Source organism: Neomonachus schauinslandi, chromosome 9 (assembly GCF_002201575.2).
Source record: "Neomonachus schauinslandi chromosome 9, ASM220157v2, whole genome shotgun sequence".
NCBI lineage: Eukaryota > Metazoa > Chordata > Mammalia > Carnivora > Phocidae > Neomonachus > Neomonachus schauinslandi.
In genome coordinates, this window is record NC_058411.1 from 36,882,882 (window position 1) to 36,908,658 (window position 25,777).

General features: G+C 39.4%; 1 protein-coding gene across 1 annotated transcript in view; it reads left to right on the plus strand.

The window, feature by feature from the left end:
* The window catches only part of KCNH5 (potassium voltage-gated channel subfamily H member 5), a 292,174-nt gene that overhangs the window by 236,999 nt on the left and 29,398 nt on the right, over window positions 1-25,777 (plus strand). Inside the window, exon 10 of the mRNA XM_021701465.1 lies at window positions 1,895-2,091. Within this exon, the coding sequence (XP_021557140.1) occupies window positions 1,895-2,091 (197 nt within the window). The remainder of the gene's footprint in view (window positions 1-1,894; window positions 2,092-25,777) is intronic.

Genomic DNA, 25,777 nt, shown 5'->3' on the forward strand with positions numbered 1-25,777 from the left:
TTTAAAAATAGTCTATATTGGCAAGGGGAAATTCATTTATATGTGGAGTATCTTTCATCTATTGATGTATTCATCAATGAATATTTATCTATTATTCTATAGCTCTATATACATATTTTTTATAATATAATAATTTTTACAAGTATTCCTCAGTTTATTTTTAATTGAAATATAATTAACATACAATGTTATATTAGTTTCAAGTGTCCAATATAATGAGTCCATATTTCTATATGTTACTCAGTGCTCATTCAATGAATATTCTTATCATTAAATTTGGTACTTCTGATAATGCAGTTAGAATGAATACTTACAATTGGAATTACTTGTTTAAAATTTAGAGAATGCCACTTACAGATTTCTGAAATCCGTGTAGTCAGTGGAGGTCTCTAATTAACCTTCCTTGGATGAATGCATGGCTATCAGACAGTTAGTTGAATTTTGGTCAGTGTCACTAACTAAAAGAAAATTTTGGAGTGTCCAGAAACAAGTAAGATTGCTCAAGATGAATTAAATATCCATTATGGTTATTTTATGCTGATCAGATGATTACATGGTAGTTTTAACCACTTTCTCAATAATATGCATGTTTTCTCTTTCCATCCCAGAGTGGCTCGTGGTTCTCTAAGGATTTCCAAACTGCCTATGTGGGCAAGAGTCTGTAATGTCACTCCCTCAACCTCAGTCTCTCTGCCTCTCTCTCTCTCATTTCTCTGGTTACATGTTATCTTTTCTCTCTGCTCGTCTAGCTGGCCTGAAGTGTTATAAGATGCCTTTCTTCTTCCTGTTGTCTTGTTAGTTCTTACTTTGGTCTTCATGATGAGAGTAGATACTTACTCACCTCTGTGGTTAGCATGTTGAAAGCATAAGTCTTTGGCACAGTGCCTTCCAGAAGATCTTTCCTGCCTCGATAGATTCCTTGTTTTTTCCATTCCCAAACTTTCCCTTTCCTGCAGAGGAACAGAGAATGCAGTTGAGGAGACTTCAGAAGCCAGGGGCTCTCATGGAACTGCCTCTGCAGGAAGTCCTTTTGGCACTTTACCCCTGGGTGTTCCTTATTCCCCACCTTGTTTGGGCAGCTAAGTACTCTTGATTTGGGGTGGTGAACTGCGGAGTTCAGGTCACCAGTGGATGGTGCTCCAAAGTGAAGAGTTGATTTCTGGGTGATTTGCAGAATTTTAAAAAGATATCCACATTTTACTAAAGTATAGCACTCTTTATGGAACTGTTGACAGCATAACAAACCTGAGTCTCCATGTGTTCCCGTACTCAGCAACTGAAGCTTTGTAGTTGTGATGGGGAGCACCCCCCCCCCCCCGCCTCCCTGGGCTGGGCCCTGAGGCCCTGCATAGAGTTTGGCTCAGGGGAGAGGGAAAGGCATCCTTGGGGAATAAGTCATGGCCAGTATTTGTCTGCCTGGAGCACAAGACTTAGTTGCTGAGTAATGCATATTTAATATATGTCAAATCAGTTCCAGATTTATAAAGGTGTAACAGTAGATCCTTATCTATTGCAGTCTACTGTCATCTCTACAGAAGGAGGAGAAGAAAGAATGAAACTAAAAAGTCACCTTTGCTCCTTCTAGTCAGAATGGGAAAAGTTATGATGGCAGGAGATAATGAAACTATTTGTTAAAATGAGATTTTTGGCTTCTCTGTTGGATTTCATTTATTCATACTACTCTGGATTTCCACCGAGAACTGAATTCAGGGTGATGTTACTTTACATATTATATGAAAGTGTTATGCATTGTTATACGTATTTGGATGGGGTTATCCACTCAGGCTCTAAATTATGCTAGTAGATCAATACCATACATGAAACTGAATAAAAATAGTGATTAGGATAAGAACTAGTGTAGATAGTTGAATGCATATCTTATACTATTTTCCAGGGAAAGGTGATGTATTTGGAGACATCTTCTGGAAGGAAACCACCCTTGCTCACGCGTGTGCCAATGTCCGAGCACTGACATACTGTGACCTCCACATCATCAAGCGAGAAGCCTTGCTCAAAGTTCTGGACTTTTATACAGCTTTTGCAAACTCATTCTCAAGGAATCTCACTCTTACTTGCAATCTGAGGAAACGGGTATGTCGTGTGGATCCACTTGCCCTTATTAGAATCGATAGGGTTAATATGTCATGCTCTATTAGCTGAGAAGTGCAAGAGGTATTTCATGTTGCACTCATACATTCTCATCGATGTAAAGTGACATAATTTTCTTTCCCTTTCTTTATATTTTGTTTACTTTTTAAGGGGGAGGGGATTCCTGAGTACATGGTTAAAGACTTGAATCTTTATAATTTAAGTGTAAAATGAAAACCAGAGTTGAAGAGAAACAAACAAACTGTACTATAACCTAATTAGTTCTTAAGGTTTATAATAACTGCCATAAAAATAACATGAGTGTCTCTTAGTTTATTATATGGGTTTTTTTTTTTTTAGGTTGGTAAGGTTAATCAAGCTGGTTGCTTATTTTATATTCCTGACTCTATTATAAACACCCTTTCTCATTTAATGATCAGTTCATAAAGCTTATTCCCTGTGAATTCTTTCAAAGCACACTATCTTAAAAAAATAATTAGCCACACTGACATATCCTACAAATAGGTATAGCAGCTCTTAACTTTGCACTGCTGCTGCAAATATAATATTCATGGCCATTTTCTTTTTTATTGATGAGTGTGACACAAATATAATTTGCATAAAGAAATCTCCTAGCTATGATTTATAGGTCATTGCACATAGGCTAGGGCTCTTTTATTGCCAAGAATGAAATACACACTTGGACAACTGCACTTAAGGAATTTCATCTAGAATGATTGCCCGTCTATAGTGAAGTATTTTGAAATAACAAGCCTTCCCTCCCACTGCCCCCTTAAATAGGACCTTCCCTTTAGTTAACGTGGAGGAGAAAAATCAAGCCAAGAGACAAATCAGCATCTCTACTGTAGCAACATAGAAATGAACATAAGCAAATCATTATAATTCTCTACGGGGGGCGGTTCTAGGAGAGGATAGGACTGCTGGAGTCATATTCGTACTAGCTGTGTCACGATGTTGGATCTATATTTGAATAGCATTTTCAGTTTCTATTTTTGTTATAATTGGGTATTGAGCATCCACAACCTGCTAGACAATATGTAAAGAGTTGTTGCAAGCACAGAGACGAAATAGAGTCCCTGTGCTTAAGGTGTGAGTCCCTATGCTTAAGCCAAGTGTGAATATTCTATGAAACACAAATAAGTGAAACACATATTTGTACTAGTAATTGAAAGTTAAGGTAGTGGTGGACGTGGAAGAGGGCTGCCTATAGGAACTAACTGTGGAACTTTCTTGCTTATTCGTTAGGGAGTGTGGAGTCTCGTTTAAGTAGAAATATGTCTCCTTTGGTCTGTACTCTACCTTCCCCAATGACATCCTCTTCTACAAGGCAGCCCGTTAGATATTTGAAACTCTTATATCTTATTAAGTCTTCTCCAATATAAATTTTGCCAGCTTTGGAGTCTTCCCACATACCACAAGATTACCGAAACCCCTATCCATCATCGTTATGGTCCTCAGGACAGATCTTATTTGTCACTGTCCTCCTCGAAGCATGTTGTTTACACAGTATCTCATCTGATGTTTATAATATTCCTGTGGAAAAAAAGGACAGTTATTTTCCCTTCAAAACACATGAGGAAACTCAGGCCCAGGGGATTAATATCAAATAACCAACTGATATATTTGCAGTGCAAGGTCTCAAAGAGGGATAATTAAGACAATTCACCAGTAGAAAATAAATATTGGTTCTTCAGAATGAGTTCATCACAAAGCTCTCTCGCCTCTTTATTCTCTCTTTTGCACATCTGAGCACATGCACACCACACACACACATTGTAATGAATGCGGAGTGCACATACCTCTGATAGGAAGAGAAGCTAGAGACAGAAAACTCTGTGTGTGTGTTTTAAAGATTTTATTTATTTGTTTAGAGAGAGAAAGAGAGTGGGCAGGGGGCAGAGGGAAAGTGAGAGACCATCTCCAGCAGACTCTCTGCTGAGCGTGGAGGCTGACGCAGGGCTCGATCCCACAACCCTGAGACCATGACCTCAGCCGAAACCAAGAGTCGGATGTTCAACCGATTGCACCAGCCCGGTGCCCCTGTGCATTTTTTTTTAATAGGACTTGGGGATGCTGGTGCACAGGTTACATCGAATGGCTTCTTCCCTTTATGACGTGCTCCCTGTCACAACCTGTGTCACGTTTTTATTTTTTAATAATTCCAGCCCTTCTTCAATTGATGGGTGGTCTCAATAACTTGGTGAAATGTGGGGAGAGGTGTAGTGTCAGTCAGTGTCACTTCATTCTCAGGAGGAAAAAAAGTATTCTCATAAAAAAAAACAACACTGAGAAAATATCCTCCAATGACTCGTGAGAATAACTACCATTTTGAGGGCCTGTTTCATAGCCATGCACTTCAACATATTTTATATATAATAATTGACCTTATGAAATTTCAGTAACCCACACATGAGGCACCTCACTTCCATTTCGTCAATGAGGAGGCTGAGGTTCTGAGAATGGGACAGCTAGCTGCCAAAGAAATTATGGCTCGGGGTGTGGATTTGAATCCTTCTCTGTCTGATTCGAAAACACAGATCTTTGATGCTACCATGTTGCTTTGGCTTGCCAAAATACTCGGTATTTTTTTTTCCGCAACAGTATTCCACAGACACACTGTCAGCCATTTATAGTTTCTCATGTGCTCAGTCACTTTCACTTCGTTCCCCATGGAGCTATTAATAAAAGGGTATTTTGTTCTTATGGCTATTACTGCAAGCATTCTTGCATTGAGTATTTTTTGTGAATTGGATATTTGTTGTGAGTTGTATAATCAAAACCATGTCCTTAGTATGCTCTTGATATCTCATAGCTATCAGAACCACTAATTAAGGGCGTGTTTCTAGTAAGCTGGGGGAGTAGATTTGGAACCTGGATTTTCAGCTGTCACAGATTACAGCTCTGGCCACATGAGCAGGTGTGGTGGCTGGGTGGAGAGCTTTGTATGGTGTGGGACTCTTGGTGGTCACAGTAGTGGGGGATGTGGCAGCACTTTAGCTGCCTGTCTCCCCTGCCCCCCGTCTCCATTACAGAAGAGTAAGAGATTTGTTATGCCAACATAGTTCCCACTAACCATCCTTAAGTTCCTCTCTATAAAAATTCTAGAACTAGAACCATAATTTCATCCAATAACTAGAGCAGGAGTTGGCAAACTTTCTCTGTCAAGGACCATTCAGTAGATATTTTAGGATTTGAGGGCCACAGAGCCTCTGTCTCAACTACTCAAGCTTGCCATTGTGTGAAAGCTGCTGTCTTAGCCCAGGGTGCCCTCACAAAATACTAGACTTAAACAACAGGAATTTATTCCCCACAGTTCTGGAGGCTGAGAAGTTCAAGATCAAGGTGCTGGGCCCAATTGGGTACCAGCAAGAGCTCTTTTCATTCTGGCTTGCAGACCTCTGCCTTCTCACTGTGTCCTCACATGGCTGTGAGTGAGGGAGAGAGAAAGGGAAGGGACGGAGAGTTAGGGTTGGGGTTAGGGTTAGGAGACAGAAAGGGACAGAGAGAAGAAGGGGAAAGAGGGAGAGAGGGAGAAGGAGATCTCTCAAGTACCTCTTCTTATTAGGGCAGTAATCTCATCATGAGGACCTCACCCTCACGGCCTCATCTAAACCTAATTGGCTCCCCAAAACCTTTTCTTCAAATATCATCACATTGGGAGATTAGGGCTTCAAGATATAAATTTGGGGGGAATAAAATTCAGTTCATCACAGCAGCCAAAGATAGTATGTAAATAATTGAGCATAGTTGTGCTTTACTAAAACTTTACATAAACTGGTGGCTCTCACGGGCCTTGGTGTCCATTGCTGAAAGGAGAAGACTGGAAGTTAGCTAGGGAGGACAATGAGTATGCACACAGAATCCTCTCGCTTTGTATTAGAAAGCGAATCTACCACTTGCCACTCAGAGGTTATCATGAAATGGAAAAATGCCATACAGCAGAGGTGGCTGCAGAAGCCAGGTCAGTAACACCCACGAGGGAGGCCAGGTTCACATGGCCATTGAAAACTAGAGTTCACACCATCTGTAGAAGGGGTGGCTGCTACTCGGTCTGGTTGCACCCTGCCTTGGTGGAATGCCAGCCCAGTGTTGCTTGGTCTGCTTATTTTTTTCCCCCAGAGAAGACAGAAGTATGAATTTTTATGCAAAATCACGTTAGTTTGGTAACTAATTTGCTTTGTGGTTTTTTTTTGTTTGTTTGTTTGTTTTTCCTTTTTTTTTTTTTTAAGAATATGGTCAAACAGAACAAGTCAGCTTGCTCTTGGTCCAAATGTTTGTGAACTAAATGGAATGAGTTCATGAACTCTTGATCTCATGATAGTAGAAGCCTGAAATTTTTACCTGAAGCCCGTGAATTTGGTTAAGAAAAATTACTACATCTTTATTTTCTTTAATTTCTAAGTGAAATGTAGCTTTTCCTTCAATTATGAAGGTTGGTAACAAACTACAGTATTAGTAGAAGTACCAAAAGAAATCATAGAAATTTTCATATTATATTGTATTTGTTGAAGTGTTTAGGCTCATCACTACTTAATAATTATCATAGTTATTATAGACATGCTCCTAAGATAAGGTTATTGTTTTAAAAAAAAAGTACATAGATTACTATTTTGTGAATTTTTTTTTTAAGATTTTTTTTAAAATTTGAGAAAGAGAGCACATGAGAGTATGAGAGCAGGGAGAAGGAGACTCCCTGCTGAGCAGGGAGCCTGATGCGGGACTCCATCCCAGGACCTTGGGATCATGACCTGAGCCGAATGCAGACCCTTAACCGACTTAACCAGGCACCCCACTATTTTGTGAATCATTTTTTAATATTTTGGTAACTGAATTTCAATATAATGTTTTTCATTTGCAATACTATGTATTTTATTTTGTGCACTTAAAACAACTTTTCTGAATTGAGGCCTGTTCTACAGGCTTTACTGGACTGCTAGAGATTAATACTCCCTGTACTACAGTCAGAAACTGGACTCAGTTGAACAAAAGGACTGGTTGGTGTATTTTTTCCAATAAGAACACAATTCCATAGTTTTCACGAAGTTTAAACATATTCAGAAAAGGTGCAGGAGAGCAACAGAGGAAGGTTGACTCACTTGCTGACTGTATGTATTTATTTACTTAGTTAATGGAAAATACAATTTGCTGGAATGACAAAATGATGTTTCTCAAGCTGAGAACCAAGCCTCAGGTGCAGGTCTGCAAAGGCAAGCAGCACACCCAGCACAGGTGATACCTAAATTTTAAAGGATTTTAATCAGACTTTTAAAGTAATTAGTGCACTTCTACTCATTCTGCTGGGTTGTGATGCAATGAAGTTTACCTTCTGTGTAAAAAGAGTTAACAGAGCAGGTCTGACTGCTGTGCTTTGAAAGAGCTGCGTATGAAGCGAGCCCTTGGCTGGCTGGCTTCTGGGAACTTGGGTTTCAGGAGGGTTCCCTCCAGGCTAACGGGTGAGAGTGGCTCATGGTGCCCACACTGTTTATTCAAACAGTGTGGTCTGTGCTAAACATTTACTTATAGCTGCATTAAGTGTGGTTGGGGTTTTGAGTTATTTCTAAATATTTCCTCCACTTTCAAGCTAGCATGAACATGTTTTCCTCCAGATGGACTATTTAGATAAGAGGAATAAGGAGTTTTATTTCTATTTTTGGTACTTCTTCTGACAAGACCCTTTGACAAAGTGTGGCCCAGAAAGTATTGACGGGCTCAGTGTATGTCAATATATATCCATCACGACCCTACTACATACCTAGGGGGTCACGGAGATAAAAGACCCAGTGCCTGCTCTCTAGGGGCCTGCAGTCTAGCAAAGAGTCAGATAAATCCTAACAGAGTCCGATAAGTGCTATGTGAGGGTTTCATTTAGGGTACACAGTGCGGGGTGGGGAGATGAGATGAATCCAACTCATCCCAAGGAGGACACAAGGAGAAATTTTAGGAGGTGATGATGACATTGGCATTAGGATTTCATTTTTTTTTTTTAAAGATTTTATTTATTTATTTGACAGAGAGAGACAGCGAGAGAGGGAACACAAGCAGGCGGAGTGGGAGAGGGAGAAGCAGGCTTCCCGCTGAGCAGGCAGCCCGATGCCGATGCCGGGCTTGATGCCAGGACCCTGGGATCATGACCTGAGCCGAAGGCACACGCTTAACCTACTGAGCCACCCAGGCACCCCAGGATTTCATTTTAAACAGACTAATGTTCTAGAGGAAGGAAGGATCTTGTAGATCACGTGGTCCAACTTATTCTCTTTGCAGATGAGAAAACCGAGACTCAGAGAATTAAATGACTTGCTCAAGTTTGCTTAGCAAATTAGCATCAGAGCTGGGATGGCAATCGAAATGCTTTGAATTCCGTGCTGCTGGTATTTTTACAGGTTAACCTCGTTTACAAGCCCTGTGTAGAAGATTGTGAGTAAAATGCAGCACTTGATTGTGTTCATTTTTAACAGGGAAAAAGGAAGGTGGATGGCCTGAGCTTGCATGTGATTCATAGATTGATTTTAGTGTTTTTCACACCATGTTTCGGGATAAAACCAACAGTGGAGCCCCCAAACCAACCTATAGGCAGTGTTCAGAGCTGTGAACAGGACTCCCAATATCTGTATGAGCCAATGTGTATGGTGTGGGCACAGCAGGTACGTCGTTTGCATTGTGAAGGATCTCATTTTTAGTATAACTTGTAACTTACATGTCAGTATTGTTCGAGAGGTGTTACTGAATATGGTGAAATACTGCCTTGCTGATAATCCTGTGGTTCTGATGTACTCTCTGCTATCGGGCCAGTACTTTTAAGAAATATACGGGCTGCTGCAGCAGTTAGTATAAACATGTATAAAAAGAAAACTTCCCACATTAAACAAAACTCCTATTTTTTCCATCTTTGCATTTTGAGTTATTTTCTTAAGAGTCTAGTATTTTCACATTAGAAGTTATGATAAAAAAATATTGATGAGTTTACTGCCCAGAGTGACATTAGTGCTAAATCTGTTAGTTGATTAAAAAAAAGGGAAAGAGGGAGAGGGAGGAAGAATGATTGGAAGGAAGAAATAAAAGAAAAACAAGTATTGCCATATAGAATTGGGAAAATTTGAGACCCGACAGCAGGAAGCAGGGAGGGAATGAGCTGGTACCGAGAATGACTCTGTTAGGAATGAGAATGAAGAATGCCATGTGGTCAATTCCAAAAACTCAAATGAAGAGATTGCTAACTGAAATTTGGAAAGAAAAAAAAATAGTTACGATTGAACAATGTCAATACGGGCCGAAAACTGGGTAATAAACTGGGCTTCCCTCTTAAAGGCCATATCTATTATATTAATGAGTGTGAACCCCTCTGTAGTTCCAGGTTGAGGCCAGAGAACTATGTGTCTTTTCATTCCGTGGCTCTGCTGAATTTGTTGCTGGTGTTGTGAAAATTTCTAAGCCAAATGGCTGCAGAGAAAATGTTCCTTGTACATCTACTATTGTGATGGAGTGGATCCCCTTGGACATTGATCAAAAGTGATGCCAAGCTGACACTTGCTCTTAGTCGTGGTCTCAAAGAGACGTTGCCTTGGAGACCCATCCTGCTCCTAGTTTATACTCCTTTTTACTGAACATCTCTGTAGTTCAGACACAAGCCAATCCAGGACCTGCTAACGGTATTAATGTATCCCTTGTATTAATCTGCTCAGAGTGCCATAACAAAATAACACAGACTGGGTGGTTAAACAGAAAGGGATTATCTGACAGTCTGGGGGCCAGAAGTTCAAGACCACAGTGCCAGTAGGGTTGGTGTCTGGTGAGAGTTCTGTCCTTGGGTTGCAGATGACTGCATTCTCGCTGTGCGCTCATATGGCCTTTCCTCTGTGCATGCATGTGAGGAAGGAAAGAAGGAGCTCTCTCCTGTCCCTTCTTATAAGAACATTAATCCCAACCTTATGACTTCATTTAACCATAACTGTTCGATTAGAGGCCCCATCTCCAGATAGAGCTGCACTGAGGGTTAGAGCTTGAACATATGAATTTGGGAGAAGGACACAATAACCCCATTTTTTAAAAAATTAAATATGAAGGAGTAACTTTGAGAAGTATTCTAAAATCAAAACTTACAGCTGAACTAGGTCTGCATTACCGGGGATACGCAGCAGCACCAGCGTTCAGGACTGATTTTTGTAACATTGAGACAATGCATGATTATCAATACTAGCAAAACATTCTTGGGCTCCTACCATGATTTAAGAAAGGATTCCCATTTAAACGTAGACAAATTTCCCCCAAGAATGATGAATACACGTTGTAAATTGGAAAAACGGAACATAGAGGTACTTATTCCCTTCACCCCATAAAGCCAGCGTCCTTTTCCACAAATGGCCCTGCTCTTAAGTAGAGAGTAGCAGAAGCCAGCTGGTCATGTTATGGGTAGGGATAGCACCGATCCTGTATTTTAATGTTACAGTACTAAGAAACAGTGGGTTAGGCTAACTCTTGCAGTTCACACAGGCTCAGAGCTCAGTAACTGTTGTTCTTTCCAGAAAGCATTCTTATCCTGGTGAATCCAGTGGCACAGAATGTCTTTTTTTTTCTGTAAGCAGTGAAGCATCTCTAACAAATTACCTTCTATGGATGGAAAACAGACTGGAATCGGCTAGCGAACAGGCTTTGAGGACTTGCGTGGTGGACACATGCTGCAGACTACATGTTTCTCAGGGGTCAGTCCTGGTATCTTTGAAGAAGGACTCTAGGATTGTCATAAGGGCAGTTCCAACTTCACTACTTTCTTTTCTTCCCCCTTTCTCCCACCCTGACATAGCAGCTGAAACAAAATATGGGAGTACATTCATTCCACAAGCCTTCAACTTTTGTCATCCCATTAAAAAGACATCACTCAAACACTGTCCACACTTGGAATAAAAGCTAATATGGTCTCCCTAAAACTCCGAAGTATTCTGTAGACTCTATGCTTCTCTCATAGCCTGGACTGTGGTACTTTGGTTTCCTATATACATTTTTGTTTTTTCAACTCAACAATGAGCTCCTTAAAGTAGGTATTTTCTGTGCTCTCTTCACTGCCAATGAGCAGAATAGTGCCCGCTGTGTCGTTGAATGAGTGATTTGGTGAATGAATGAAAAGGGAAGCAGACATAACCAGCCAGCACAGTTTTTATCCTCACTGACTGGAATAATCACTGTCATCCAGAAAAACAAATGATACCCTTGACAATTTTGGCAAAGAGCCTTATGAAATAGGATTATGAAAAGGACCATTACTAATTAGTGTTAAATCACAATTAGAGTTGAGCCCTGTATGCTGGCAGATTCTACACAAGGCAGCGGTCTCTCCAGCACGTTCCGAGTACAGCAATCTTGACATCATCATGTGCATTAAGATCACCTGATGCCAGGGGCTGTGATCCTCAGAACAGTACCTTCCTCTCATTCAAAAGGACTTTGAAGAACAAACTTTTTTTCTCAGTTTCTTTGGAAGAATCTGCATACACCCTTGGATGTGAGCAGGGGGCAGTTACAATTTTCATTCTCTTAGCTGATCATCAGGATTGCAAATTTGCTGTGAACGCCCGGGCACCACTAGCTCTGCTTCCATGCGGCGGCTTGTAGAAGTTTCCCCTCCAAACCAAGGGAGCTCGCTGCCTTGCAGTTTACACAATACAGACTCTGTCTCGTTTGAGCTTCCAATCGACACTGCAGGGAAGGGAGCTAAGAGAGGTGAGGTGACTTGCTCATGGCCACACGGCTGATCGCCGCTCTGAGGTTCCAGCCTCCATGTCTCCTCTCCAAACTGGCTCTCATTCCACTGATGGGGGTTAAATAGGCCGACTTTCAGCAATTCCAGAAGTTTATCATGTGCATTTAGAGGAAGCAGAGACCTAATTATGCAGTCTTTTGATTCCTTAAGCTGCTTCTATTTAGGGCTCTCTTGATCCGCTTCCAGATCTGCTTCCAGAATAAAACCTTTTCCACATTTAGTTACCAGGACATAGGTTCACAGATCCCTCACTCTTCAGTGATGCCTCCAAAGTGCTATTTAAGGACAGAGTTTCCCAAGTTTCACAGTGGGGGCAGGATTCAGTCATTTACCAACATACTTGACAGTCGATTATACTGTCTGTTTGATAGCTCCTCTTTTCAAAACTAGAGTTTATTTTTATTGCAAGAAAATATGTATTCTAGTAGTAAACGAGGGAAATAGATAAGCCTTTAGTATAGTCAGAAGAGTATTTAACTAACATAAGAAGGTAGACATTTTATAAATCATTTTTCTTGGGAATCTTCAAAGTAGTCAACCGTCCACTTGAAACATTTGTTTTAGGGCTGAATCCTGCCTGACAATAGTGCCTTTTTAGGGTCATCATAGCTGGATCCCAGACTGTTCATTTCCATGTGTCTACCACTTCTTAATTCTCAACCATTAATGTTTGATGAGGGGCCTCTGGAAGTACAGTGCTATGTCATTTAAAGGAAAACCCTCCTTTTGAATGAACCAAGCAAGGATTTCTATTAATATCACGACTGAAATGTATGTAATAGTTGCTTCCCTAATTCCTTTTGGTATTCATTTGAATTTCGAATACGTGCAGTTTTCCCTATACTAATTTCTTATGTATCTTTTCCCTTCTCTGTTATGGAAAAAGAAGTCGATGGATTGCCTCTGTGGTTGTATATGTAGTATATATATAATATATAATAATAGGTGTGTATTTTACATATATATACATATTACCTATATATATTTTACATATATATATGTATATATATATAAAATGTTAAGTTTGGATCTGTTCATGGATCTGTATTTCAGTATATTTTCAGGCAGAGCTCTTTTGGGGGGGTTCCTCCCTTCCCAGTCCCCAAGATAACATCTAAATTTGATTACATAATTTGTCCTTATAGGGATTTCTTCCCTTCACTTTTTGAGCTTAATCCACTGACTCAGCTTTTTCTGTCCTCTGAGGAACCTGAAAAAATATTGAGCTCAATAGACATGTATTCAAAAGGTTTCCATGCTGATTCTGAGAAGTAGCTTTTATAACACTTTACAACAGATTTTGAAAGGTTATTCAGAGGAGGGGTTTCAAGATGTTTACAGTGAATTCAGTGAATTCAGACTATTGCCAAAAAAGTAAAATAAATATTGCATTAAAATATATCAATATATGTAGACTAGAAAGCATTTTAGAGCATTATATACATTTTGCAAATAAAAAAATAGAGATCTGCTCTGTGGTTAGACTGAATTCTTAATAGTTAAGTATTACGACCAAAATAGTATCTGTCTTCCTGGAATGTCCATTTTTTTTCCCCATCTGAGAGGTGCATTTCATAGATTTTGACATTCCAATCAAGTGATCTTCCCCAAAGGAATCAAATCAAGTCATCCTACCAAATAATCAGAGACACTCAGATGACCCAGTGAGGCTACAGTAATTTCTCCCATAGACAATCATTTATTTTCTACCTCTTCTTTCTGAATCAGGTTATACTTGATTTACCCAACACTTTCAGAAGTTGGCATTTGGTTTCACTGGGGTTTGCCCTGTGTCCACAGTTTGATCCTTTTGAGAGTGATGTCATCTGTTGTAAAAGTTCAGCAGAGGTGCCGTCCCTTAGGAAACTCGCAATCTGGAAGGCAAACTGCAGAGGAAAGACGGTAACTGCTCATTTTGCACGTCAGAAGCAGCTAGGTTCCCCAACAGCAGCACACAGAAGTAATGCTGGGCACTGGACCCTGTCCAGGAATTTGCTTTCCTCTTTTACAGGTGCTTTAGCAATAGCTTTAAATGTGGTTGTGAATGGCAGCATAATCCCAGCAGGTTAGATGGGTAATATGTAACACAGATCCTTTGCAAATTAGTTTCCCATGACAGGAAGATACATAACCCTCTCTTGAGTGAGAAAAGCGTGTTTCCTAGTGTTTGGAAATTCAGAAGGTGGGATGTCGAATGACCCACTTAGCCATTGGAGAGTGCACTATTACATGGGGAAGGGCCTGCAAGCACAATAGATCAGATCCAACCTTCCGGATTTATGACTCCATAAAATGAGGCCAACTGCCAGCTTGTTAATAGCAACATTGCCACACATGACAGTCACCGAGTGGCTTGTTACTGTAATCATACACCAGGAAGACTTTCTCCATAAGCTGTTGGGAGTGGCAATGGTCGTGTGGAGTAAAGAAAGTGCCTGGCGGGGCCTTTATACTGATGCAGCTGACTTCTCCCCAGGGTTTGTAGAGAAGGTCGCAATATGGCTGTTTGCCCTGGTGAGGAAACTATGAGAGATTTGGATTTGGTTGCTTTGCCAAGCTCAAAAAATCTCTGTTTTGGGGTTCCTGGGCCATTCTACTTGGCACATTCCTTTTAGAAGGGTGTTTTTAATTGTGAACCAGCAATTCTGTGGAGGTTGACAATATAAACGAAGCTCAAGTGATGCTGAGAGAGGGAGAGAGAACTTTAAAAATTCAAAGAACCCCCAAGACAAGTCTGTCAGCAGAAAAGATATGCAACAGATGTAATTATATGAAAATGTATCTGATGCTTGAGGGTAAGCTGGCTTTACTATGCCAAACAGCATATAAGACACTTGAATTTCCAGTTTTTGAGTAAATTTTATAAAACAAATGTATCAATCTCTTTCTGGAAGCACAGACACCTCAGTATTTTTCATGGTCATATATTCATATCCCAGAAATAAATTTGCCATTGATGCCATAGAAGTTCAAATTATCCAGGTATTTTTTCATTTTGTCCAAATCCCTTTCAGAAAAATATGACCAATTTAGAAAACTGCTATTTTAGATTTCAGTGAGTGGAAGAATTCAATAGTCAGGTGTATTCCAGTCTGTCAAAGATGCAGCTGATTAATTTTGATTAAAGATCAGAGATGCATTTTAATACCTCACCAAAATAAAATCAAACTAATGTGAGTGACCAGGGCTATGATAAAGACAAACTATAGCCATTCATACAGCAACAAAAGTGGTTATTTTAAATGGAGAGCAAGGCCAAAGGTTTTCCTATATTGAGATATAAAAAGACCTCTGCTCTCTAAACTAAAAATTTGAGATCACATCTTTAAAATATGGGACAGTGAAATCATCAAAATTTAGACAAATGGAAGACAACTTAGGAAAAAATACATTATGAAACTTGAATTGCTATTTTATAAAAGAAACTAATCACCTTATCCTGTGATTTTGGCTCCTTCCTCAAGGACCAGCTCTGTCCCCACTTTCTCCATTTTCCTCCTGTCCTCCAGCTCCACGTGACCTCTCCTTTCTCGGTACTCCTGTACCGCGCACCACTGTAGCATTTTCTTCAATATTTACTGTATGTTGCTTTGCAGGGTTATGTGTATTCAGTAGGTGGCCTGTCTTCATGCATTGGCTATTAAGCTATTAAAGATAGAGAAATGTCTATTATCCCATACCTCCAGCTGTTCTTTGTGCTCTAGCACTCTAATGATATTTCTTGATTGAATGAGTAATAATATTGCAGAGTTTATGGATTTAAAGCAATGTGTGCTGCTTCCCTTTCTAGTCGTAGAGCCCAATACTCATGGAAGAGTAAGCAATGAGGGGAAAGTAGCAGGAAAAGGGGTATCTGATTTATTTTTTTAAAAATTCTGATAATTATTAGGATAGTTTTGAATGTAGACTTAATAAGAATTCGCAAAGATTACACTTTTGAGAAATTAGAAAATTCTTTGCGAAATTAAACATGAAAAATTTAGACTTGCCATTGGATTACTGTGAGCAAATACATCTTAACTGGTTAAAATTTGTCCAAAAATAGTAAAGGGAAATGGCAATATTTGGGATTCTCCAGGAGGCACTTGAATTATTTCTTCACTAGAATTAGACATTCAATTTAGAATAAATCTTTAGTTGTTTTGGTGAAGGAAAAGGGAGAAAGCATGTCCTAAACACATGGCTCCATCACTCTTAAACAACTGTAGGCAGAAGTGGGCCATAGCTTCTACCTAATTCAAAAAATAAAAGTGATCCTATTTACACTCATAGCCAAGGGGCATCTATACTCTTTCCCAGGGGATGTTCTACCATCTCTCTTTGTAAGGACTAGAAAGCCAGCTTCGGGTTCAAGTGTATGATCTCGTGCACATGAGTTTATCACGATGCCTCTGTTCATACATCTATAAAATGAAATTAACAGTAGCCCATAAATATCCATGGAGTGCTTCTGAAGTGCCAGGCACTTTTCTAAATGCAGAATATCTAGGAGTGAATAAAGCAGATATTTCCCTATCTTCGTGGGGTTTAGGATCTAGTACCTACCTCACAGACTTGTTGTATTAAGTGCATACAGACTATCCCACATGAGGTTTTAATGAATGTTAGCAGTGATGGTGCCAGTGATGATGGAGATGAAGATAGTGAGAAGGACGCATTTCAGAAATGGCAGTGCCAGACTGGTGCCCATGATTCTCTCCCAAAATTCTAATGGGAAGAGAAGGTCAGGCTGTAGTCTCAGTATCAGCTGTCAGTCACTGGTGATAAGAGAAAAGTTAACAAAGCACCTCAGTCTAATCTCTGTAGAAGATAGAATCCCCCTCTTGTAAACAAAATGTAATCAGTAATGTCAAGGACTTCCATACACAGCAGTAAAATATGCTGAAAATTGCAGAAATAAACATCTCTATGCTTGCCCCAAATAATGTTGAGTTTTCCCAGAGGAAATGCCTACTTTCTTCTGTTAACACAAAACAATATCTATCTCTACCTCTTTCTAAATTCCACACATTTAGCATAACTTCTATTATGCGTAAACTCCCAAATGTGGTCTCTAACATTGGATGAAATGATTTGGTTGATGATACATATGAAGGGAACAGACAGGAGTTGGGGATGTCAAGGCCAGTTCTTGGCACTTTTTGCTCATGGATTGTATTTCTGTAACCTAGGTTAATGAGCAGAATCCATGCTCTGTTTTGTTGTGTGTGCTAAGATTAGCATTAGCCAATGTACTTTGATCTAAAAACTTGCACTTTAACTATAGGTTCTAAACTTATGCTGAATTATATCTATCAGAGTTTGACTGTCTGAGCATTCTGCTCACCATTGAACTACTCCTCCCAACCAAGCCCCTGTGGCTATAGTAACAGTGAACTATGTAAATGTGTTTCCCTTAAGGGTGACACTCAGAGAAAGCACTGGGACAAATGGAAAAAAGCTTTTCTATCTGTGTCTAGTATTAACCCAGTAGCTAACCAAGTAAACCAAGAACTAAGTTCATTCTTTTATTTAGAACCCGAAACTAAATTTGCATTGCACTTTTAGAAGTGAAAGGCAACTACGTTTTCTTTCATAAAATTTTTAATTTCACCTGCCTTTAACATTAGGACATCTCTGAAGGACTTATTTAAAATATATATATATACTATTTGCATCCATTCATCTGCTTGTGAAAGAACATAATAAAGAAAGGCCACTGGTATGTAGATAAAGAGAAATATTGCTTGAACAAGCTCATACCCCTAGTCAGATCTGTTAAAGAAAAGGTGAGCTCATATCTTTCCTTTTTGTAATATTCCCTGCAAGAAAAAGTTGCTCATTTTATTCATGTTTGACATTTCATAAAAAAGGTAAAATTCGTTTTTAATGAAAAATATTCCACAGGGTTATTAATTAAAAGAAATGCAGGAAGAAAAATCCATCATTTAAAAAAAGAGCAACTCATGAATAAGAGAAAGTTTCAGGAAAAACTACAGCTCAGTGAAATCCTCTCAGGATTGCTGGCTGGCTGGGCAACAAGTTTTGCATCAAAGCTTTGGTTAACTTAGAATAGTAGCTCCTTGAGCTTATTGCTTGAATCTTTGATTATACTTCTTATTTTTGGCCCATTGTTCTCACCAAATTGTAAACTACTTGAGGCCAAAGATTATGAATAATGTAATCATAGCACCTAGAGTATAGTATTTTCTACTGTAATGTTCAAAAAATGTTTGGCAGGTGATTGAATCAATATTTGAGTGTCTCCTATTTACAAGAGGACTGAATATAGTTATTATTACGTGAATTTATGTTCCCCTAACATAAATAATATCTCTAGGAAAAGGTTAAAAAGGCTAGAATTGTTCAATTTGTTGAAGAGAAGTTAATGCTATAAAAAAAATCTGCAACAGATAACAGTCACGAGAAAATTGTAACATATATTTTCCCTCTGGTGAGTCATACTTTCCTCTCACCTCCTGGAACTTCTACTCTTTCCTCCATCCCCACTCCCTATAAACCTTATTCTCCACACAGCTTTTTAGAGCTTAGAAATAGCCACTCTTCTGCCAAGTCTGACATCTATATTTTGGGGCATTGTGGAGGTATAAGGGATCCAAGATAGAGTATTCCTACGTTCAGCTCATATTTGGAACCAACTGAGAGATCAAAATACGACTTATTCCTAAGAAAACTGATGTGGCTTTAGGGCTTTATCAAGTGGACTTTCTACATGTTAGCCCTGAGTTAGGCGTATTTACCATCTAGGTACTGGTCTGGCTGGGAAACCAAAGCTCTTCCCTAATATGGCAGAACCTGCTCTGACACACCCGTGCCTCAGTAGATGGGCCAATGCTCCATCTCTGTAGAAAGGACTCCTCAGAAAGGGGAGAGGAAATGGATAGGCTCAGTTTCTTTTTCCAACCTCACTAACCAGAGAGATGGCTCCTTTTCTGGGGAAGAGGAAGTGAAAGATGGAGGAAAATGTTAGGAATATTAGCCTAGTAGAAGTCACTTCATTTGTATTCTCCCCTCATGAGTACAAGTGGAATCATAGTGCTTACGAATCATTTATAACATACAGGCATGACATCCATATGCATAAAATATATAACATTTATAACACATACAACACTTATATACATTTATAACACGTATAAAATGGATAACAAATACATATGAATATATAAAAATACATATGTATGTATATAACATATATTTCACAATATAGTGCACGTATTACATATTACATATGTATATTTACACTTTAAAAGACTATTCAATCTCTACCAGTGGAATTCCAGACAAAGAGATTATGACCTGAAGGATTGCAGGTAACATGGAGGAGTTGCCTTGTGGCCACGAACCTTTTGGGGGATGATTTAGATCAGACCACAGGAAAAAGTGAGGATTGTGGACTAAGGACAGCAGAATCACTTGGATGCTTTTGTCAAGTTGCAGATTCTTGGGTCCCACTTCAGATACTGAACCACAGTTAGCAATTATGAGGGGCAAGGATTCACAGGTGATTCACTTGGATGGTAGGACTGGAAAGCCACTGCATGACTTTAACGTGTATGGGGGATTGTGATCACCTCCCCCCCCCCAAAAGGAGAGAGAGAAAATGGCTCAGCTATATGGTGAATTATTTAGATTATGAATGAAGCTGTGCTGACAATAAGGGTGACCGGGCAAATGGCTGCTCTGTATGGAAACTGTGAATAGTTCCAAGCATGCAGCATTTTTTACCTAGAGATTCCTGGCACTCACATCCGTGCTGGGACATAGGATCCATATGGGAAGCAGGAGTAATATTATCCAGTCTGTCTTCTCATGGACCTCCGTGATGAATATCCTAGCCCCTCACCAACGTTCAGCCCCCATTCAGCCTTTATTCCGAGGCTCTCTCTGGCCCCTTGCTTCTAAGCAAAGTCCCTCTTCCAAGGATTGCTTAAGTAAAAATAGAGAAAACATATGTAATTAGTTCTCTGAACGTTTTAAACCACATATCACATAGGTATTAAATTCATACTTGTTCACAGAGCTGATGAACTTGGGACTTTTGAACACCCCATAGAGTGTTAGATGTCCTAAGGAATGACTGCTTTTGTTGGAAAGCCAGACTCAACTTCACACTGATCTTAGCTTAAAGTTGTCTTTTCTAGGATGACAGCCTCTTGCAGTGTGAAGACAGCATGTTATTCTTTAGAAGTAGTGTGGCTGCTGCCCTGTCTGGGACAACATAGGCCTGAAGATGGGGGGAAAGATGACATTTTGAGACTTCCCAGCTCATGAGCTTGTGGTCTACATAGACAACCTGAGTAACCCGCCACTGACTTGATTTCCCACACAGGATAAATTTTGTGCCTTAAAAGCCTGGAGATTTGACCTTCACTCTTGCGGGCAACTTGTGTAATGTCAGCATCTTACAGGGAAGCAAAGTGGTAAAGAACTCCCTCTGCTAGACTCCAGTCGAAACAAAACTGTAGAGGCAAAGACCAAAGACCAAAGACCATAGTGTGAAGGTTGGGGCTAGTTGTCAAGGAGAGTGAGTTTTCATTTAGTTGTTGTACTTGTTACTTCAGAGCATATAAACTCATGTGGTTGTACTTCCTTTCTCAAAGATAAGGGCAAGATATGAAAAGCTCTTTTTTTCTTTCTTTAATATCCCAGACCATAATAAGTTCCCTCTCTCTCTCACTGCCTCTCTCCTCTCTCTTTCTCCATATATATAAAATACATATATATATATTCTTTACTTGATTTGATGTCAGGAAGTCCATTTGGTGGTATTCTGAGACTATCTGTGATAGTATGGAAAGAAATTACTGACTAGGAATTAGAAGATCTGTATTTTAATCATGGTAATATTTCTTACTTTCTTCATTCCTTGGGTGACTGACCACCTTAACCTCTTGTGCCTCAATTTGATTATCTTTAAAACTGGAATAATTATAACATCTGACACTTCCGTAACTCTTAAAGTTTAGAAATCTATTGAAAATGCAGTGTTTTTTTATGTTACTTCAGGAAACAGATCATTGTCTCCATTTTTTTAAAAAGATTTTATTTATTTATTTGAGACAGGGAGAAAGAGAGAGAGCACATGAGAGGGGGGAGGGTCAGAGGGAGAAGCAGGCTCCCCGCCGAGCAGGGAGCCCGATGCGGGACTCGATCCAGGGACTCCAGGATCATGACCTGAGCCGAAGGCAGTTGCTTAACCGACTGAGCCACCCAGGCGCCCCCATTGTCTCCATTTTATAAATGAGAAAACCAAGTCCTACAGAAGCAAAGTAACTTGCTAAGATCCCTCAGTGTTAAATGGCAAAGTAACAGTCCTGGAACCCAAACCCAAATCTTCAGAAAGTTGACTAATTTTGCTTTTATGAATGTGTCTTACAGAGCTCAAGGAATTATTGTGAGCAGTAAGTGAGGTAACAGCAGAAGAGTTTTTTTTTTTAAATCAATAGTTACACAAATGTAAATTAATATTTAATAAAGTGGAATTGTCTTTACCAAAGAAATCCTTCAATATTCTTACTTTTCTCTTTAGTTCCTTGAGGTTAGAAGAGTTTAAAGCTGATATGGGATAAAGAAATTAATATAGAGAACATACCTTTGGATGGCAGTTCAAGAACTTAATTCCTTATTGCTTTGTTGAGTCACCATTCCGAACCAGGCTGAGGCTGTTTCTTGGCTCTTCTATGGGATAAAGGCCACACTGACATCTCCTAGGTACACGTGGTGCTCTGCAACCAGCTTTCTCGTCCTGGATAAGAGAGCTTTCTTTCAAAGCCTACACCATTCAGCAAATTTCTAGTGACTTCCACAGCTGGTACTCAGGAGAAACATTAGCCACTGTTAAACAAATACCTGTTATTGCTCACCTTGAAGCCACCAAGAATTGTCCATGTGAAGAAATAATTTCTTTGCAAATTGATCCCTGCCATTCACAGCTTCTGTCCTTGTGATTTTTGATGATGGCCTCATATTTGAACCACTCGATTTTCTTTGACTGTGGTGTCCTGATGCATAAACCCTATTCTTCCAGAGTGGCAACCACTCCGGCTTTTCACTGCATCTTTTCTACTGTGGAGAATGGCTGCTTAGCTCTTCATGATGCTCCCTAATGTGTGAATTTCATGTGTATATCACATATACATGAAATACACCCTCCAAATCTGGTGGAAATTAGTCTATTTTTGCATGATGTGGTGGTAGATTGAAACAGATAATTTGATTTATGTAAATTTAGAAACATAAAACAGCAAGCTTGTAAGTTGTAAGTTCTAAGTTCAGCTTGGGTGGTGTGGTGTTTCAGCTACCAGCATGTTTTCACGATGGACGACAGAGCTTTCTAAAAACAAAGAGGCTGCTATAGATTGAATGTGTCCCCTGACCCCCAAAATTCATATGTTGAAATGCTAACCCTACGGTGAAGGTATGAGGAGGTAAGGCTTTTGGGAGGTAATTAGGTCATAAGAGCACAGCCCTAATGAATAGGATTAGTGCCTTTATAAAAGAGGCCTGGGAAAGATCCCTTTGCCCTGTGCTCTGTGAGGGCACAGAGAGAAGGCGCCCTCTATGAACCAGAAAACAGCCCTTTACCAGACATGGAATCTGCTGTGTGTGGTCTTGGTCTCCTCAGCCTCCAGAATGGAGAGAAATAAATTCTGCTATTGATAAGCCACTCAGTTCATGATATGTTTGTTATAACAGTTCAAACAGACTAAGAGATCCACATCCAACCAACAAGTATGTGTTGAGTGACTACTGTGTGACAAAAAGTGGCGATGGAATAAACAAATAATAATAATGAAGTGAAAACCCTCTTTTTAGCATCAGTTTCATTCTGGGAATTAAATTGCCAAGATACAGGATGGAATCGAATGGAACACATCCAGAGAATTTGAACCTCTGTGGATACAGGCAACTTAGCAAATACAGGTGGTAAGGAGCCATCCCAGCCTCCAGCTGGGCATCTGCAGGTAAAGGCGTTTGTGTTTTGAGACTGATTTCTAACTTTCACCTTGACAGTTGAAGCAGGGACTCTTGGAGTGCTGTAAACAGTGTTTTTCCACCCAGGCTGGCTATTAGAATCACTCCCGGAGCTTTGAAAAAAATGTCTGATGCTGAGCCTTACCCTAGAGATTCTAATTTAAATTGGTTTGGGACAAGGCATAGGTATCTTTTTTTTTTTTTTTTAATGTTCTCTGAGGGATTTTAATGCACAGCCAAGGTTGAAAACTATTGTAGTAGATTAGTGATTCTAAAACTGTGTGCAAGAATAACCCGGGGTGGCAGGGGTGGGGGGGTGAAGGGTGGGGGGTTGGGGGAGATTGGTTGAAATTTAGATTCCTGGGACTGGCCTTCAAAGATTCTGATTTGGTTGGTCTGAAGTGGGACCCTGGAATCTACCCTAAATGATTATAATTTGGATGCTTCTTGGAAAACACTTTCAGAAACACCCCTTGTGAGTTTTAAGTATTTGTAATCTCATCTGCTGTCTTGTGGGAAACAGACTAGAGATTTCAATTCACTGAAAATGAGTATCTAAACTCATCTTTATCAGATAGCTACAAGAAACGAATGTAGCAATTTATTCCTTATTATTATTTTTTTTTTTAAAGCTTTTTTAAATTTTTTATTTTTATTTATTTGAGAGAGAGAGAGAGAGAGAAACAGCATGAGAGGGGATAGGGTCAGAGGGAGAAGCAGGCTCCCCGCTGAGCCGAGAGCCTGATGTGGGACTTGATCCCAGGACTCCGGGATCATGACCTGAGCCGAAGGCAGTCGCTTAACCAACTGAGCCACCCAGGCGCCCTATTCCTTATTATTTTTAAAAAATGTCTTGTCCGTCTCCATCATCTATAAAATTAGATATTTGCTGTGCAAGAACTTCTCACCTTTTCAACATAGACTCAGTCTATGAAATCTTTAAGAGTTTCAGTTTTCATAAAAAATGAATTGAATTATTTTTATTCACTTTATTTAGGATTTTTGCTTAACTCATTTTTATGTTGACTTATTTCTATTAAAGCCTGACAACAAAACCTAAAAGAAATGAAGATCTTTCATGAATCTCAAATAAGCTGAATCACATACTATAAGGTACCTTGTACTCTTTTGCTACTTATGACATCAGCTATTCTAAAGCTTATAAAATATGTTGTATACTCGTCATGCCACCAGTTTCAAGATGTTATTTCATTGAATCCTACAAGGCCTTTGAGGATGATATTACTATTCCATTTTATAATCCAGAAAACTGAGATCCATAGAGGCTAAGATTAAGTTGATCCCCAAGGTTGTAACCATTTGATAAGCAGCAGAAATGGAATTTATACCACAGGGTCTCACCTTGAGGCCAGTGGTCTTTTCTTATACTTAACTGTCTTCACCTACAGAAAATTTTTGCAGAATTAACAACTTTTCATTTAAACCATGAAGGTGATTCTGTCTTTGCATAGATATTTATTAAAACACAATTGTAGAGGGTGTTGTAAAATAAAAGCCAAAACCCAAACTATCTTACTGCCTAAAATTTTGAGCCCAGAGTTTCTTTCTCACTTTCTCTTTCCATCTCTCTGACAAGACATTTAAAGAAGAAATCATAATAAGTAAGCCGCAAATACCACTCATGTGGGTGCATCCTGCCCTCCATTATCACCAGGCCAGAGGAAGGGACTAAAACAGGTCCTACAAGATACCAGAAGAGATGCCAGAGCTTTTACAATCTAAAATCTGGATAACTCAATCTTCATTTTAACTGAAAGTTGGCTTGGTATGTTCAGTTTATTAAAAGAATTGAATCACGGGGTGCTAGCAGTTCACTATCTCCCTATAGCCTGTACCCCCCTGTCTACCGAGCCTGCATTACAATAGAAGGTCACTCCATCTGCACTATCATGAGCTTTCCCTGAAAGCTTTTCTCCCGTCCCAATCTAGCCTATTAGTAGAGCAGGTCCTTGTATTGTCAATCATCCTCTCATCTGAAAATATAATATGGTCTTTTCTTTTCCTCCTACAGCTGAAGCATTAAGTACCCTAGAAAAGTTCTTAAGGAATAGATGCAAACCACTTCATCTATCAGGACATTTGTTTTGCAGGGAAAGTTCCATCATGAGTCTTATTCACCTAACAGTCGATTTAGAAGCATAAGATTATAATGCCCTTAAAAATGTAACAGGGATGCCTTTTACACGTATAAGCATTTTCCTTTTTTTTCATACTCAAAGAAATCAAGGTATATGTTTAAATGACTTCTACTTAAAAATAAGATGTATCTGGAAATTAGCAGATTACGTTTAGTTAAGTAAGTAATGGAAGCCAGAAACGAGACTGTTAACAGCTTCCCATGAGTTCTTTGTTTTAAATGGGTGCACAGAGAGCTCATCAGTCTGTGTTGCTGTAAAGAGACAAGGGGAAGGGGAAGGCTTTACATGTCAGTGTGTATTAATTCCATTCTTAGCAAGTATTATCCAAAAGTGATTCCTTGACACTAAACAATCAGCTGTGTGATGGAGAGTTGACTAAACTTCATTTCCACCTCCCTATTAAATATTTTTTATTTTATGCATAGCCTGCCAAAATAGATGAATAACAAGATAAGCTTAATAAAAATAAACAAAGGAAGAAAATCAGAATGAAGTGCAAACATAGGGATGTTATCCTTTTAAGATTACATCTCTTACCTGTCATGTTCTTCTCTGAACTAGCTTCACAGAGCAGGAAGTCTTTTTCAGAGTGAGGCAGAAACAAGGGGCAAGCCTAAGTGCCCTGTTAGAAAGCCGGCCGGGGAGCAAAATGGGATGAGGGCTGGTGAGCAAGAGTGCAATGGACAAAATAGTGTCCAACCAGTGAGGCAAAAGATAGAACTGTATTATTATTATTGAGTTTCTGAGATTAGGTAAGACAAATAAACACACACAGACCCAA